General features: G+C 36.2%; 1 protein-coding gene across 2 annotated transcripts in view; it reads right to left on the bottom strand.

Moving 5' to 3' along the window:
• The window catches only part of LOC127833269 (TPR and ankyrin repeat-containing protein 1-like), a 140,263-nt gene that overhangs the window by 111,292 nt on the left and 10,995 nt on the right, over positions 1-17,976 (bottom strand). For both annotated transcript variants that reach the window (XR_008027288.1, XM_052358434.1), the window contains exons 3-9: positions 12,741-13,000; positions 11,691-11,859; positions 6,962-7,100; positions 4,594-4,811; positions 3,124-3,236; positions 2,187-2,340; positions 147-397 (exon numbers count right to left, since the gene is read on the bottom strand). Coding sequence is in view for 1 of the 2 variants with exons in the window: in XM_052358434.1 (XP_052214394.1) it covers positions 147-397; positions 2,187-2,340; positions 3,124-3,236; positions 4,594-4,811; positions 6,962-7,100; positions 11,691-11,859; positions 12,741-13,000 (1,304 nt within the window). In the remaining variant the exon portion in view is untranslated. The remainder of the gene's footprint in view (positions 1-146; positions 398-2,186; positions 2,341-3,123; positions 3,237-4,593; positions 4,812-6,961; positions 7,101-11,690; positions 11,860-12,740; positions 13,001-17,976) is intronic.

Here is a 17,976-nt window from a genome sequence, read left to right as displayed (position 1 = left end):
CAAGACATTTGACAAATGTTGCAGATCAGATAAGAACGGACAGGCACAAAGATGTATGCACCTTTAATCTAACTGCCTTTGTAATAATGTCTAGCCAACAACATGCAGGTTGACACAAAAAAAAGATAATTCAACAGCAAAAAGACCTTTGGGTATGTTTTATCACAGGTAGTGGCAGCCATTGCGTTTGCGAGAGCCTCCTCATGCTGTCCCAGGGTGCAACACACATTGGCACGGTTACTGTACAAGATGGCCGCCTCCTTGTAGAGCTGCTGAGATTTCTGGGATATCACCAGTCCCTGATCATAAAACTTTAGAGCCTGGATATAGTCTCGAGACTTCAAGGCTTCATTTCCCTTTGATTTGAGCTGTTCAAGTTGTTTGCGGAGTTGTTCCACTAAATCAATGAAAAAACGGGACAAAATTGTCACAAAACCAGGTTTTCATTGTGAAAAAAAAATCTGATAAAGGGAGAAAACTAAAACTGAACTTTTGAAATGACCAAAAAAAATTAACCCCCTTTGTAAGTTTTTTTTTTTTTTTTAAATCTATTTTTAGTCGTGGCGACCTTGACATTGGAGATATTGACGTGATTCCTTCGTGGGACACACCGTCCCATGATGGTGAACAAATGTGCCAAATGATTTTAAAATCTCACAATGAATGACATAGTTATGGCCAGGACAAGCTCATTTATGGCCATTTTTGACCTTTGAACTCAAAGTGTGACCTTGACCTTGGAGATATCGACGTAATTATTTCGCGCGACACACCGTCCAATGATGGTGAACAAATGTGCCAAATGATTTTAAAATCTGACGATGAACGACATAGTTATGGCTCGGACAAGCTCATTTATGGCCATTTTTGACCTTTGAACTCAAAGTGTGACCTTGACCTTGGAGATATCGACGTAATTATTTCGCGCGACACACCGTCCAATGATGGTGAACAAATGTGCCAAATGATTTTAAAATCTGACAATGAACGACATAGTTATGGCCCGGACAAGCTTATTCCGCCAGCCCGCCAGCCAGCCCGCCCGCATTCGCCAATCTAATAACCAGTTTTTTCCTTCGGAAAACCTGGTTAACAAAAATAAAGGTTATTGACTAATCGAAAGCTTAGAAGTGGCAGTATATTTTTTACGTCAGTTCAGGTCTTTGTAAATAAACTAATCAAAGATTAATAGAGAAATGTAATTAGCAGAATTCTCGGAAACTGTCACAAGTTTATAAAAACTTTATTATTACTAAACAATTTGAAGATTGGGCTATAATATTTTGAAAAAGTAAAAACAAATTCCGAAATTATAAAAACCTTTCTTTTATGGCATAATGATAATATTTTGGATATTTTGTGGATTCAGTTCAAGTGCATTTGTATCAGGTCATAAAGCATTTTTCATAATTTTGTAGAATATTAATTTTTCCTGACAATATAAAACAGAGACAAAATCATACATAAATACTTTAAGACAATATTTGACGTGTAGCTTTTTGTCAAGTTTTGCAATTTTTTTGAGTTATTTAAATATTGCATGTGCACATCCACCTCAATATCAAAACCGGTTTCCTTTAAGAATATCCAGCATAGTAAATATTATGATTAAAAAGTTAATCATATTGACTAGAAACAATTTTATTGTTCATACAAATGTGACCTTGACCTTTGACTGCTAAACTTCAGTATCTATTGAGGTCTTCGTTTCCAACCAAGTTACCAGCTTCCTAAATCAGATATTCATTATTGAACAAGTTCTGGAGATACTCTCACCTGTTTACCTCAGTAAAATCTAGAAGGTTTCATCTTTCAGCCAAACTAACCAGCATACTAATCTGGATGATCATAAGTTAAATTATCCTGTGACCTTGACCCTTGACCCACTGAGCAAAAATGCCATAGGATTTTTTATTTCCTTTCAACACACGACCATACCAATTTGCATGATGGTAGATCTCAAGACATAGTTCAAATGGTCTACCGGTACTAAATTACTGACCAACCCACATTCTCTTCTACTGACTCACAGAAAGAAGCAAAGCAATAAAACCCACTTCTTTTTATGAAAGTAAACTGGGTTTATTATTATTAAAGTTAATATTATGTGTATACATTGTTGTGATGTCAACAAAAATTGTTCCAAGGTGTTTTTCTTTTTTTTTAAATCAAAACAGAGCCCCTACCAGACTGTTCATCAGCCTGCTTCAGCCGTGTGAAGGCCCAGTCTGTAGGCTGCAGGTAATCCAAGGCTGTCTGATCCTTGTTGTTACGGATAGTCACATCACAACCCCTGGTAAGGAGTAGGTCCAGGATTTCCCGACCTATTCCTGTGTCAATCTGAAATGTGACCAAGAATTATCACTGACAGTGATACCCCTACATATCACTACATACACACCTGACTGTCAGTGCTGTGTTATGACTTTTGTCTCCAAATATGAAATTCAATGTTGGGTTGAGGTTCCTGTGTTTGATTCCATATAGCTTAGTAATTGTTTTTGTTCTTTTGGAATCTTTAGTAAAGTGTCAGGAAATATTTCTTTTTTTTTAATGACAAGATTCATCTTTGACCTCTGTGGTCTATATTGACCTTGAAGAATGCAGGTTGTTCTAGTAACGTGCAGGCTTTCTTTTGTAGATAAATGTTTATTTTAGTATCTTTCAAAAATGGTCAGAGTGACAGGTCATGTTGTCAGACAGAAAATCAGTTCATAGTGCAGTAATTTGACCTTTCACTTAAGAGTTTTACCTTAAATTTGAACTTGCCACGTGGTTTGAGCAACTAAAATGACACATTTAAGTAATGGAGTTTGAAGTAATTTATTGCTGTTCTTGGTGAAGTTTCGGTATGGACAAACCCTAATTATATAATATATATGCTATAATCACCACAATTTAGCATTTTGTACTTGCTTAATGAGTGAAGAAACTTTTGGAAAACTTATTTATTTAGAATTGGTTCATACATTTACAGAAAAATACTTTTATTTACTCAAGTACGTAATACATCTTATTAAAAAATCATGAAGGAAAGACACAGAAGGTTTGGTGATTACTTGAAAAATCCACTTCAAACTCAATATTTCAATTGCAAATCTGTTTTTGTTTCCCACTTGTTACCTTTCCTGAGATGGCTAGCATATGTAATGCTGTGTTCCCGTCCACACTCTGTATGTTCAGTTTTCCCTCACTTGCGTACATCGAGGTCACAGTTGACAAGAGATGGATACTCTCTGGAACATGACATGCAAGATAGAGTTTGGGGTTAGCACATAATTATGTTGTAGGTTTTTACCCTTTACCAATCAGCTGCATATTTTCACCAAATTTCAGTCCCTTAGAAAAACTTATTAAATTTAAGATCTTTTTAAATAAATTCAATGTTAAAGGCTTCATTTAAAAGGTCGGGTTACTCACAGGCTATTTTGGTTTTATGCTGCTTGCATTAAGCAATTTTCACTTTGCTTCTGAGTGGGAAAGGGCACATACATTTGGTAAATGGGATAACAAAAACAAAAACAATATATTTCCCAAGACAGCAATGTCGACTTTTCTTCTGCGTATAATTTTGATTTTATAAAAGTCACCTTATATAATGACAATAGACATATTTGAAGTTGAATACATGGAAAAAAAGGGTACAGTTGTCTGCTCTTGTTTATAGATTGGGGTCATGCTGGTTAAGAAGTATGCAAAATATGAAAGCAATATGTCAAAGGACATAAAAAATATTTGAGATGGTATGCAAACTTTAACATAGATTAAAAAAATATAATTCTAAGTGAAAAAAGGGCCATAATTCTTACAAAATGTTTGATACAGTTGTCTGTTCTTGTTTGTAGATTGGGGTCATGTTGGTAAAGAAGCATGCAAAATATAAAAGCAATTTGTCAAGGGACATAGAAAATATTTGAGGTGGTATGCAAACTTTAACATTCCAACGCTCACGCCGACGCCGGGGTGAGTAGGATAGCTCCACTATATATATATATATATATATATATATATATATATATATATATATATAATAAAAGTAAAAACACGTGTCTGGGATTTTAAACATATATTGATTTAGCCAACGCGTTTCGCATAGCTCATCTGGGCATAATACAATATATTACAACGTCAAAATGTCATGGAGATAACGTCATATCAATTATGACGTCATAACGTCAATAAATATTAAATGAAATTTAATTTGGGTTTAAATACATGTATAAAAGCTGAAATATTGTTCGAAAATAGCTTATAAAATGGAAATATTTTAAATTTTGGTTCATTATGTGAACATTCATCTAAATGTTTACTTAAAGGCATCTGTTTTGTTGAGGGGTCTCGCATTTGTTGTTCATGGACAGATCGCCTATTTCTAAGTTTATCGCCAGTTTGGCCTATATAATATTGTTTGCATCCATTGCATACTAATACATAAATCACATTTTGTATATCACATGACATATTAGTTTTTATTTTGAACATTTTGCCATTAAAATCAAAAGCATTCCCTTCAATAATATAACCACACAGGGCGCATCTATATATATAGTCGAGCTAAAAACCTAGTTAACATAAAAAAAAATTCTTAACTACCTGATCCTAATGCCATTGTCACCAAGATGTGTATTGTGGGCATATTGAACTTCTGTCCAATTTCGTCGTTAGATGCTCCATTTGTAAGCAAGACCACTGCCAGTTCTTCGCCCCATGATTTCAATGTATGGTGGGGGAGGTCAGCTAAAAGTGTCCCCACACTCACACCGGAGAAGTCCACATCAATGGCAATGCCTTCCAAGGGCTCTGAGGGCCCGCTGAACCAATAAAAGATTTAAGCAGTGCTCTGGGACAAAGGGGCTTGATGCATGTGCATAAAGTGGAGTCCCAGATTAGCCTGTGAAGTCCACACAGGCCAATCATATTCGACACTTTCTGAGTAGACTAGAATTTTCATTACTTAATATTGTAAATCATTCAAGGATTGGTTTTATATTCAAATTTTATCTGGTTATTATATATACTTATCAGATAAAATGTGAATATACAAATTAACAAATCGCTATAACTTTTAACATGTGGAAGCAACAGCACTCTAAATAAGGGATGTATTGACGTAAATATACCAATACAATTATAAAGCTAGACATTCACGTCTAATGTTTTGGTTACTACAAGTTTTTGGACACCCTGTTTTTATAAAAAAATAATAACTTTTCGCTACTCTTATTTTTCTGACCCCCAGATTTGAAAAAAAATAATTAATGACTCTTAATTTTTGAACAGTGGAATGTTATCAAAATTCTAAAATTGTGTATTTATCCAGTGACACATCACAAATTAGTTTTTACAACCAAGAGACAGCCATACAAATGAACTTGCAGACAAATGTGAGAAGTCAATTGACTGTAACTAATTTTTTATTTTCGTAAATTGGCATGTAGGCAGATTATAATGGTTTTGCCCGATAGCATTTGAAATGATCATACTAAGTAAATGACAAGTTAAGTTTTATTGCATGGTATCATTTACGTTGTAAATCAATGGACATGAACACAACATGATTTTGATGTGTAACTCATGCAGGTAGACTCACATACCAATAATCAAGAAAATATCTCAAAGTGTTAATTAAAAAACTCAGGACACAGAATGCCAGGTGGACGGACAGACTGACGGACATACGGACTGCTATATGCCACCTTACCAGGGGCATAAAAAACGTGCTAGTAATGGTTGTATTAACTTGGACTCATATAGCTTGAACATATTTATTTAAGGACCATAAGACATTGTAACATACCAAATGTTAAAGCCCCGACTATTGTGATTTAAGAAAAGTTTTTGAATACTTCATTAAAACAAGAGCACCTCATAGCGGAAGCCAACGCTTGGCAGCGGGTGCAGTTTTGAATAAATGAAAGCTTGTCAGAAGAATATTAGAGGTCACAGTGACTTTGACCTTTGACCTAGTGACCCAAAAATTGGTGTGGCGTGTAGAACTCATCAAGGTGCAGCTTCATATGAATTGTCAATGTTGTATGTGGAAGCACTTTGATTTTAGAGCCAATGTTAAGGTTTTAGCGCGACGTGAACGGCGGACGAGCTGGCTATGACAATACCTCGGGTTTTCTCCGAAAACAGCCGAGCTAAAAAATTAAGCTCTGGTGACCTACATATGCAATGAAGAGGAGCAATTTGAACAGCTTTGAAAGTGGGTCAACCAAGGATTATTCCTGTAGTGTTTAGTTAAAATTAAACTAAAATTAAGAAGAAAAATAGAATAGAAAAAATCTTGCTCCTCATGCAAGCACACACTGACACTGACAGAAGATGGACATCACAGTATCCTAAAATCTCTTCCTGAGCACTAAGTGCTCAAGCAAGCCAACAACACAAAATGAATAATATATGGTAATTGCATTTTACAGTCAAAATCTTATCAGTATTGTATCTATTCTTGATAGTTTGAGTTGTGAAAGTCAACAGAATACAAAGTATACAAATTGAGACGAAAATAAGCAAGGCACTGAATCCAATCCCTTTTATATCTTTTCCTTGGTTGAATTCAAAGCTAAGCACCATTTCAGCGTATATCCAAACTATTCACCCCACTTCAATCAAAACCATAGCTGTGAAATGACCTCGTTAACCCTTTCCCCATCAGAAGCAAAGTAAAATGGCATTTGCAACCAGCATAAAACCAGAACAGCCTGCGAGTAACTTGCAGTCTGTTAGGGTTTTATGCTGCTTGCTGCTCATCAGTATTTTAAGGTTGAAAATAAAGCCTTTAAAATTTCAATCTATTAAGAAAAGTCTTTTTAATTTAATTTTATTTTCTAAATGACTACAGACCCTTCACAAAGCGTATCTGAGTGGTAAAGGCTTAACAAATGCTGGCTAGAAATATTCAAGGATCGTCGTTATATTTATCAAATGAAATATGGAGTTTTCTATTATATTGTACCTGTGTCGTCCACAAATGAGCATAGCCAGACTGTCCCACTTGTGGTTGTTGGCCAGACGACAGACAACTTTCTGCCAGATATCCTCTGGTACAATGCCTGAGTCAATGCCACTGTTGTGGATCATGTACAGCATTGCATCTGCATAAGTAAAAGGCAAGCATGGAAGCCTGTTTCTGGGAAAGCTGGGCCTTACATATGCTTAACAAGAGGCCCATGAGGGCCTGAATCGCTCTACTGGCTGGAATCAATAGGGCTCAAGCCCTTGATAGTATGAACAATCTGAGTAAGTTTTAAATAAACAGACCCAAAATGGTGAATTTATTGCAGAAACAAGAAGAAACGTAAAATTTAAACTTCAAATGGCTCCTTTTCAACAATAAGTTGGACACATTTTCTTCACTCTCAATGGGGTTCTGACCCTTGATGATATAAAACATCCGTTGAAGTTTCAAAAGGATAGAACTTTATATGTAAACAAACAAGAAATGTGTTTGTCGGAAACACTATGTCCCGTTCTGCGCCGCTTTGAATTATTTTATTTTTTTTACCTTTGACCTTGAAGGATGACCTTGACCTTTCACGACTCAAAATGTGCAGCTCCATGAGATACACATGCATGCCAAATATGAAGTTGCTATCTTCAATATTGCAAAAGTAATGGCAAAATGTTAAAGATTTTCATTTTTTTCTCAAATTCAAGGGGAGATAATTCTGGACTTATAATTCTGATATTGCTCATTTTCAATAGGGGTTGACTCATCATTCAGATAAAGACACTGAACAAGTTTGAAAAGAATCGGATGAAAACTGTGGACTTTATCGTGTAAACAAGAAAAAGTCTAACGCACGCACACATGCACGGACGGACGGACGACGGAAACCACGCCATGACATAAGCTCTTCAGGCCTTCGGCCAGTAGAGCTAAAAAGCCATCCCAGATTAACCTGTGCAGACTGCCTTAACTGGATTTTCCATAAGAAGGGACTTCCTTAAAAACAAGGATATCAGTAAAACTGATGGATGCTCCTCAATGATGCTTTGTCGATATATGGTTTAACTGTGTGGAAAAAAGTTTGACCTTGAGAAAATCTATTATTAGCCTCGGTGACCTTGACCCCCAGTGACCTCAAACCTCATCAAAAAGGTAGAGGTTCATGCAAGGTACCTACATCCTAAATATACAAGAGATCAGTCATATATTGAAGGCGCTATGAGAAACTGTAACCAAAGTGTGACTTTAAGAAAATCTATTATTAACCTCAATGACCTTGACCTTGACCCCGGTGACCTCAAACCTCATCAAAAGGTAGAGGTCCATGCAAGTTACCTACATGACAAATATGGAAGAGATCTGTAAAATATTGAAGGGGCTATGAGAAACTGTAACAAAAGTGTGACGGAAAATATATTATTAGTCTGGGTGACCTTACCCCAGTGACGTCAAACCTCATCAAAAGGTAGAGGTCCATGAAAGGTACGTACATGCCAAATATGTAAGAGATGGGTAAAATATTGAAGGCGCTATCAGAAACTGTAACAAAAGTGTGATGGAAAATCTATTATTAGCGTCAGTGACCGTGACCCCAGTGACATCAAACCTAATCAAAAGGTAGAGGTCCATTCAAGGTACCTACATGCCAAATATGTAATGATCTGTAAAATATTGAAGGCGCTATGAGAAACTGTAACAAAAGTGAGACGGAGAATCTATTATTAGCCTCTGTGACCTTGACCCCAGAGACGTCAAACCTCATCAAAAGATAGAGGTCCATGCAAGATACCTACATGCCAAATATGTAAGAGATAGGTAAAATATTGAAGGTGCTATGAGAAACTGTAACAAAAGTGTGACTGAAAATCTACTATTAGCCATGGTGACCTTGACCCCAGAAACCTCAAACCGCATCAAAAGGTAAAGGTCCATGCAAGGTACCTACATGCCAAATATGGAAGAGATCGGTAAATATTGAAGGCGCTATGAGAAACTGTAACAAAAGTGTGACGGAAGAAAGTAAGAAACCCCAAACTGGCAACCATATGCTCCCCATATATATACATTTATATATATATATACAGAGCTCCAGATAATGATTTAGTCTAAAGGGTATTTTACCCCCTGAGTTTATTGTTAAAGGGTATTCTACTCCTTTGTTTCAGCCATAAAGGGTATTTAGGAAAATTGTGGGGTATTTTCAATTTCCATAGAAAACTTACATAGTACATGGCATGCTTTTGGCGTGTTTCTTTAAATATTATTATTTGATATTAATAAATGCAAACAGTATAAATTTTAATGATGATATGAACATACTTTCTTTAAATTATTCAACTTACATGTTTTGTATCTCTGTCTTGATTGGGTTTTTCTTGCAAATAGTATGCATGTAGTACACCACAAACATCATTTTGCAATTAAACAAAGTTATTGCACTGCTTGTAAAATTGAAAATAAAGTCACACTGCCTGTGGTCTATGTAAGTTAACAATAAACTTCTTCAACAATGAGATTGCTTAAAATTATTTTAACAGTTCTAGAAGCATCATAAGATTTATCTCTATTGGCATATTGTAATATAGAGTTACTTCCTGCAGGAGCCGCTGTTCGCTTGAAACGTCCCTTTTTCGAACCTAGAACATGATGGGCCGCCATTTTGATTTCATGGGTCTTTTGATTGACTTACTTTTGATTCAAAGGTGAACTTACACTAAACACTAAACTGGATTAATTGTAATCTGTTACACACTTTAATCGATCAAAATACGTACCAAGATTTGTATTGCGTAATGTTACGTACTAGGCCAATTTTTAAAGCGTTTTTTAAATTTTTTAATGCGTATATACACATCTTATCTGGAGCTCTCTCTATATATATATACATATAATATATATATATATATATCAATTAAAGAAGAAAGTGTTGACCCCAATATGGGACAACATTTACTCACATGCATTAAACCCCACGGCTTTTCAAAACATAGCATCACCCATGGTCCCCTTAAACTCCAATGCCAATCTACGTGCAACAGTTGTCACCTTGACCATGTCAAGTGACTAATTTTATGAGAAATGTATCAGTGTACTGTTTGCTCCTGTATGTAGTTATTACCCCCACACCTTTAGTGTTTTTCCCAGGAGGGCAAAGGGGCATGGCGCATTACTTTCAAAAAGGGCATTTTAGCGCGACGTTTAGGCAATAAAGGGCAAAAACGTTCCGTGAATACCTGAATTAGGGAGAAACATGTAATCGCATCAGAGGCAGTTGTGGAAAAAATATAAACAAGCACATTTAATGGTAATAGATGTATTTAACTTACTATGATTTATATTAATATATTTACCTTGCAATGTACATTTAAAATCCATGCTGTTTCAATAAACTGTACAGCACGACAAACATAATAAAGCAATATATGCATATGAATCTGATTATACACAGATCCGCTAACATATAAATGAAACCATGTTTGTCTTATCCCATTTTCTAACAATAATCTTGACAGATGTTTAAAATAACATTGCGAGTAAATTGATCGCTAACAATATGCAAACACTCGTTTCCGTGACATACATCCACCGAGTAGATTACAAATAAATAAATAATGTTGTTGCTATCTAAAACATTTTTTATGCATCGTTGATTATCACAGACATTTCATTAATTCCTTCTTAATGTATAATCTCCATCGTTAATTCGATCGTTTACGACGTTATTTGCCATTTTTGCCGAGTCACCCAATTAAATTCTGTTTAGTCCGCCATGTTGATAAAATGTCAAATGATGTAAGCGACAGGTGCGCATAGCAAGGTTAAATCGTATACGCGATTCGCATTTTGTTAAATTAGTATACGTCTCAGTAATTATTTCAATAATTATATCTAATTATCTTAAAGACGAAAACGATAAAGAATAAATTTGTTAGTGATTTTTAATGTAATTATGCGTAAAAATATATGTTTTGATGTAACTAAATAATACATGCAATGCACAATTGCCACGAGAATAACATCAAGTTTTTCATCAAAAGTCTCCGAAGTAATGATTTTATCATGGAGGTATACACATTGCCGACCGAAAACTGCGATTGGTATAACATAGCCTTCGCCATTATCGATTGATACTGACACGAGGTTATTCACGCATGACTAATTCACAGCGTTGGAGCAGTCAGTAAGACCTACCTATAAATCGAGCACTGTAATAGATTAAATCTGCTCAATTTATATTCGATTAGACGTTGACGTCTCTCGAGTAAATCAAGCACAGTCGGAGCGTCACAGACAATCAAGGAAGCTGATTTTGCAGACCAAGTTAGATCGTAAGGAAATAAAGATGTTATCGATAAGGGCGCGTGGCGAAATTTGTCTTTGAAAAAAAGGGAGTGTGGCGAAATTTGCCTTTCAAAAGGGCAGAGTGGCGATCCGGGAGGGCGGCGTGGCTTTTCGCCACGCTAAAATGGCCTGGGAAAAACACTAACCTTTCTTTCTTTCACTTTTAACCTATTTAGTTAAACTCGATTGCATTGAAAGCCTTGGCCTTATTTAAAAGCTTTCCTAGTTTTAACCAGTATTAGATGTCTCTGGGAGATATAAAGAACACACCAACAGTGGGAATCTGATGACCTCCCATTCGCTAGGCTGACATCATTTCCAGTTTATGTTACCATCAAAACATTGCTACCAATGCCACTTTATAAAGAAACTCAGTATTTTTAGACAACCATACCATTCCTTGGCGCTGAAGGAATCAGGTCGCATATCTCTGCTACAAAGTCCACCACTTCATTCGTAGTGCCACCACCAAGACACCGCCGCATGCCCTCTAGGAGGTAACGCATGGCCTTCTGTGCCCCGTTGTGGCCCCCTTTCACTGCCTGCGAGGCTCTCCAGTAACCCTGCATATTCAACACTCATTCTACATATACTCATTCTACTGATACAACTTTACTTCATTATTATTTAAGTATAGTTCTAGGAAAATCATGCTTAATGCATGTGCAGTCAACACAGGCTTATTGGGGACAAAACTTTCCCACTTAACTGGTTTTTGGTTTAGAATAGACTTCCTTTAAACAAAACATTCATACAAGCAGAAAGTGTCATCCCTAAAAAGCCCATGCAGACTGCACAAGCTAATCTGGGTTGACACTTTATGCACATGCTTTAAGCCCAATATTCCCAGAATGCTGCGTATTTATTACAAAGACAGCAAGAGACAGGACGATATGCTTAAAACAATACATAAAGACAGAAATCAGTCTGTCTGTATTTCTGTTGCTTCAAGGCTGTTTGTCTAAGGTATTATTTTAAATCAATTTAAAAATGCAACAATCAATGTATTGTCATGAAATTTAAATCCATTTTTGTTTAAATAAATCCTTCAATCATTGAGTACATGACATAATGAAGTATCCAAATCATCAACACATTGACATAATTTCCTCCATAACTGTTCTGTGAACAAGTTGCAAACCTGCATATTCACATACAGTAATTCACTTTAATAGAGTCCTGTAAGCTTGCAATCATGCAAATTATTTATACGATTAGCAGCTTAAGACTTCCAACAATATAGTTATTGAGCAATTGTAATTAAATGAGTATATTAAAAAAAACATGTTTATTTGTAGAACCTCCATTTTTCTTAAACAGTTTAATAGTTATTTAAATCTCAATATGAAACAATTTAATGCCTTTATTCACACACCAACTTGATATAAATTACAGCTCTATAAAGATATTGCATATACTTAATTTACAGCCAACACTGGTTCACCTTAACAAACGCAGGACACACAGCAACAGCCATCTTAGCATCTTCCTCAGCATCTTTAAAGCGACGAAGCTTCAAACAAACGAGCGACCGATTACACAGCAGCTTGGGTCTCTCCTCCACGACCATGGGCATGGTGGGACACAGCTCACACCCCAGCAAGGCCAGGGAGTAGAGTTGGAGGGCCTCATTGAGAAAGTTGTCATTCAATAAACGTCCAGCATCCCGCTTCACATGCATTATGTAGGCATGTACCTGGGCCCCTGAAAACAACAAAGCATTATGTAGGCATGGACCTGGGCCCCTGAAAACAACAAGGCATTATGTAGGCATAGACCTGGGCCCCTAAACACAAAAAGGCATTATGAAGGCATGGACCTGGGCCCCTGAAAACAACAAGGCATTATAAAGGCATGGACCTGGGCCCCTGAACACAACAAGGCATTATGTAGGCATGGACCTGGGCCCCTGCAAACAACAAGGCATTATGTAGGCATGGACCTGGGCCCCTGCAAACAACAAGGCATTATGTACCGTATTTTACCATGTATAGCGCGCTACTATGTATAACGCGCATGCGTTTCTTTTAAGCCAAAATGGAGAAAAAAAAGAATTCAAGACCAAAAACCTGAAAATTTGGCCGAAAATGGCCGCCATTCTTATATTGCGCAATCATTTAATCTGAGTTTTTCGGGCGCTTAATTTTTCGTTTTAAAGTAGGGAGCGTTTATACGATCAGGAGCATGGGTTGCAAAGCACTATATTTTCGACAATTTTTAAGATTATTCTCTCGAGAACACCGTTATGTCCTTATTTCCGCTGCGCATGTTTGCGTTAAATTCGAACCACTATTACCTATTCCTCACATTTGAACAGTGTAACATTTTCATTACCTGCCGCTCACAACATCGTATGACATCTTCTTCTGCAGACCCGCAACATCTCAATGTCCAATTTTACGCAAATCGTCCGTGGATCCCATTTTATTTTTCATCGACTTAAATATTTCCCCATTAAGAGATGCTCCCCAATAAATCCAGTTTGACCCGGTATTTCGCGCCTTCACTGCGTCTAGTTGATAAGTATTTATAGTAAGACAAACAATACACCCGAACGCTCAATTACATACAGTTGGCGTTATCCGCGTAAAGCCATTTGACAAATATCATTTGCTTGTCTCTATTGAAAGAAAATAAAACGAGTCTATATCTCTATTGTTGGTTTGTAACCTACGTAGTATACTCGCACAGTAGCATATTTATGCAGAGATCGGAAAATCATTGATAAATGTATTCGTCGTTTCAATGCTTAGGGCCTAGTAATTTCGGCAAATCGGAACTCAACTTACGTAAAACACTTGCTCAATTAACCGTTGAACTCCACCTCCGTTCTTTGCAAAAGGTTCGAAGGCGGAGCTTTGCACGTGCTATTATTTAATTGGACGATTGCCATTGAGGAACAAACACACGATTGGTTCGGCATGTTGATTGCTAGACAAAGGAAGCCAATTTTGTCGGCGAGAAACTTGTCGCTTTATTGCTTCAGACAGGAAGCGGCTTTCCTTTGATGACGTCAAACTGTCAATTCACATGGAGTGCAAATTTTCGGAAATGCTAACATTAAACTTTTGATTAAATTATCAAAATAAAGCAAAAGCGAAGTTGAGAAATACTTATTGAAATAATTAGCCTTAGTTCAAATAAGACGTTTTGCGTTGTAAATCAACGAGTTTTCATGACAACGAAAACTTTAACAAACAATACCGCGGCGCACAGGGATCGATATACCTCGATTTTGTTTAATGAACAATCAATGAAGAAGTGTGAAAACACCAACAAAGACATTTTTTTTTCATCTTCTAATTTTTGTCAAAACAATTACTACCCCGTTCATTCCTAACCTTTCCCGCTATTTGTTGTTTCGACAACGGCCCCTTCAGTCTATAACATTATAGGGTGTAGTTTTTTTGCAATAACAAAAATGGCGGCAATTGTGAAGATTTACGATTACGAAATGGATTTTTTGCAATTTAGCAACCAGGAAAGCGTTGTGTCAATGTATTACGCGCACTGAATTTTTATTTTGAAATTTGAAGGTAAAAAACTGCGCGCTATGCATGGTAAAATACGGTAGGCATGGACCTGGGCCACTGCAAACATCAAGGCGTTATGTAGGCATGGACCCGGGCCCCTGAAAACAACAAGGCATGATGTAGGCATGGACCTAGGCCACTGCAAACAACAAGGCATTATGTAGGCATGGACCAAGGCCACTGAAAACAACAAGGCATTATGTAAGCATGGACCTGAGCCACTGAACACAACAAGGCATTATGTACGCATGGACCTGGGCCCCTGAAAACAACAAGGCATTATGTAGGCATGACCCTGGGCCCCTGAAAACAACAAGGCATTATGTAGGCATGGAGCTGGGACCCTGCAAACAACAAGGCATTATGTATGCATGGACCTGGGACCCTAAAAACAACAAGGCATTATGTAGGCATGGACCTGGGCCCCTGCAAACAACAAGGCATTATGTAGGCATGGACCAATGCCCCTGAACACAAGGCATTATGAAGGCATGGACCTGGGAGCCTAAAAACAACAAGGCATTATTAGGGTGCTCCCAAACATACATGTATGCAAGTATCAGGATATTGTTCTCCAACCCTCCATTATATGATAGTACTTAGAGAAAAGCTGTAAAGAAAATTTCGCTGAAAATAACAACATTTTGAACTTTCTCAATGCCTTTAAAGTTTTTAATACCAGCTGCATTAAAAATATAGGCATAGGCTGATAGTAGTCATTACCTGATATTACATATTGTATTGTTGTGAAAACGGTAGTACTTTACCAGTGATTTTCCTGTTTGTTTTGAAAAATTAACATGCAATAATTCCTAAAAAGCGATATGATTGCATTCATGGGAATAATAACTCATTATTTATTAATGTCTTTTGCTAAAAGAATAATAAGACTGCATATTTCTGCTGATATTGCCAAACTATATGCAGTGCTCCAGCTAGGCCTAAATGGAAGGGCGCCTGCCCTTTGATTATTTTATTTTTTTTAATTGTTTGACATATGATAATTTCTTAATCTCTTATTACATTGTATTTAATTTATTCCTCTTTGTAGACAATTTATTTGCATGGTTTTAAAATAATGGTAATGATATATTCTAACAATTATTAATAACATAAAAATTAATATATGCAAACAGGGAGCATTCCAGATTATGCTCATTCGCTAAAAAGTGCCTTTTTGACAAATTAGCCCCCCCCCCCCCCTCCCTGCCCTTTTCAAATCCTAGCTGGAGCACTGTATATAGTTATCCAAATAGTATCTATGTGCAACACAAAATCATACCCTGCAGATCACATTTTCTTAAATACCAACATCTGCCAATCCATACATGATGGCACAGGTTTTGCTGCGAACAAATTTGTGACATTAAATTGTGAAATTGACTTTGACCCAAAGGACCTGGTTCTTGCAAGCAACACTGCACTTCACTATGCTGATCACTTATGACAAATTTATATGAACATCCATGAATGCTGTTGGATATTACTGAATTTGATCTTTGACCCTGACTTGCAACCTTGAGCTTGGACCAAGTTTTGTGCAAATCATATGTCTCATCATGCTGATCACTTATTTGAAAATCCATCCATGCTGGACACAGTTGTACTTTGGACAAAATGTGAAAATACCCAAATTTGACTTCGACCTTGATCTGTGAGCTTCACTTTTGACCCAGAGAACAGGTTGTTATGTGCAACACCACATCTCATCAAGCTTATCACGTGTAGCTACAGTGGTTTTCCAGCCATTTTGAGAAAAGGAGTCTGGTCAAACTGGGATGTTTTCAATCAGTAGATATGGCAAATTTGGGCATTTATTATCGACAAAAAGGACAAAATTGGGATTTTTTATCAACAAATCTGTTCCAGGCCATTTTGGATAAAAATCATATAAATTAAGTTTATATTTTTTGTTGGTTTAAAAAAATAATTGAGAAATAGAGTCTAATAATCATAAGTAAAAAGATACTTCTTTCTATTATTTCTTCTTTTTTTTGCGATTGGGTCTGTTTGCTTTCAGATAGAGTTTTTTTAACAGAGTTTTTTACATAGCAGAAAAATCCCTGAGCTACAAACCTGAAAATCCGGACAAATTTATGCTTCAGGTGAATATTGATAAATAAGAACATTTAAGTATTTCAACGGATGGTTTCATGTTTTATTACGTTGATGCTTTTTAATCGAAAACCAAAAATATTGCTAAATGTAATGTCTTCATTAAAAAATATGCAATGAAAAATAAATAAAATTGTTTTTAATAAGTAAACATTACTTAAGTCAGGTCTCATCATGGTTTTGTTGTTGTTAGTAACAGCTAGACTGGACAATGGTGGTGGTGACTTTTAATATTGTTTACACAATGTGAACGCCCACATATATCAGAAAAGTCTATGATTGACTTGTAACCTTTAAAACATTAACATACAAACTACATAAAAATTGTATCACTGGCTATTTTATTTCATTGTCATGAAATCGTCATATAAAGTTGCCTATCAAATCATGATAATTGGTATCTTTCTCTGGATGATAAAAAGTGACTTTGAACATGCCAGACCCAGTACAAAGTATAAGATACAGTCACACTGTATATATGTATCATACAAAATTTCATCCCATTGTTACATTTTTTATTGAGTGATAAACATTTCTCTATCTAGTTGAACTTGACTTTATTCACTCAATAGCAATCCAAACCAAGAATTGATAATAGGTAGCTATATATAATTAGTTTTTGTTGATACATTGGTACTTTAATACTTGTAGTTATTGAAATATTGTGAAATAAAATAAATGAAAATTCATATGAAATGTAGCCAGTTATTTTAAAAACTGTTGAGACAGTCCCTATCGCTTTGCAGATCAAAACCAGGCAAATTTAGCATTTCACCTTTATGCAATATAATTTTACAACAGCAGTGGTGGTTCAAGTATAACTCCGACAAGAGTGGCGTTATCGCCTTTAATGACAGTGTGCCGTCTTGTCGTGAAAGAAAGTGGTATATAGGAACGCAACAACTAAATGAAGTTGAGGTGTACAGGGGTTTTTCTGCCTATTTTGGGAAAAGGAGTCTGACCAAATTGGGAATTTTTTATCGACAAAATTGGTCATTTTGGGAATTTTTGCTTCGATGAAACGGCTCATTT

This window comes from Dreissena polymorpha, chromosome 6 (assembly GCF_020536995.1).
Source record: "Dreissena polymorpha isolate Duluth1 chromosome 6, UMN_Dpol_1.0, whole genome shotgun sequence".
NCBI lineage: Eukaryota > Metazoa > Mollusca > Bivalvia > Myida > Dreissenidae > Dreissena > Dreissena polymorpha.
This window is presented reverse-complemented; position numbering and strand designations above follow the sequence as displayed.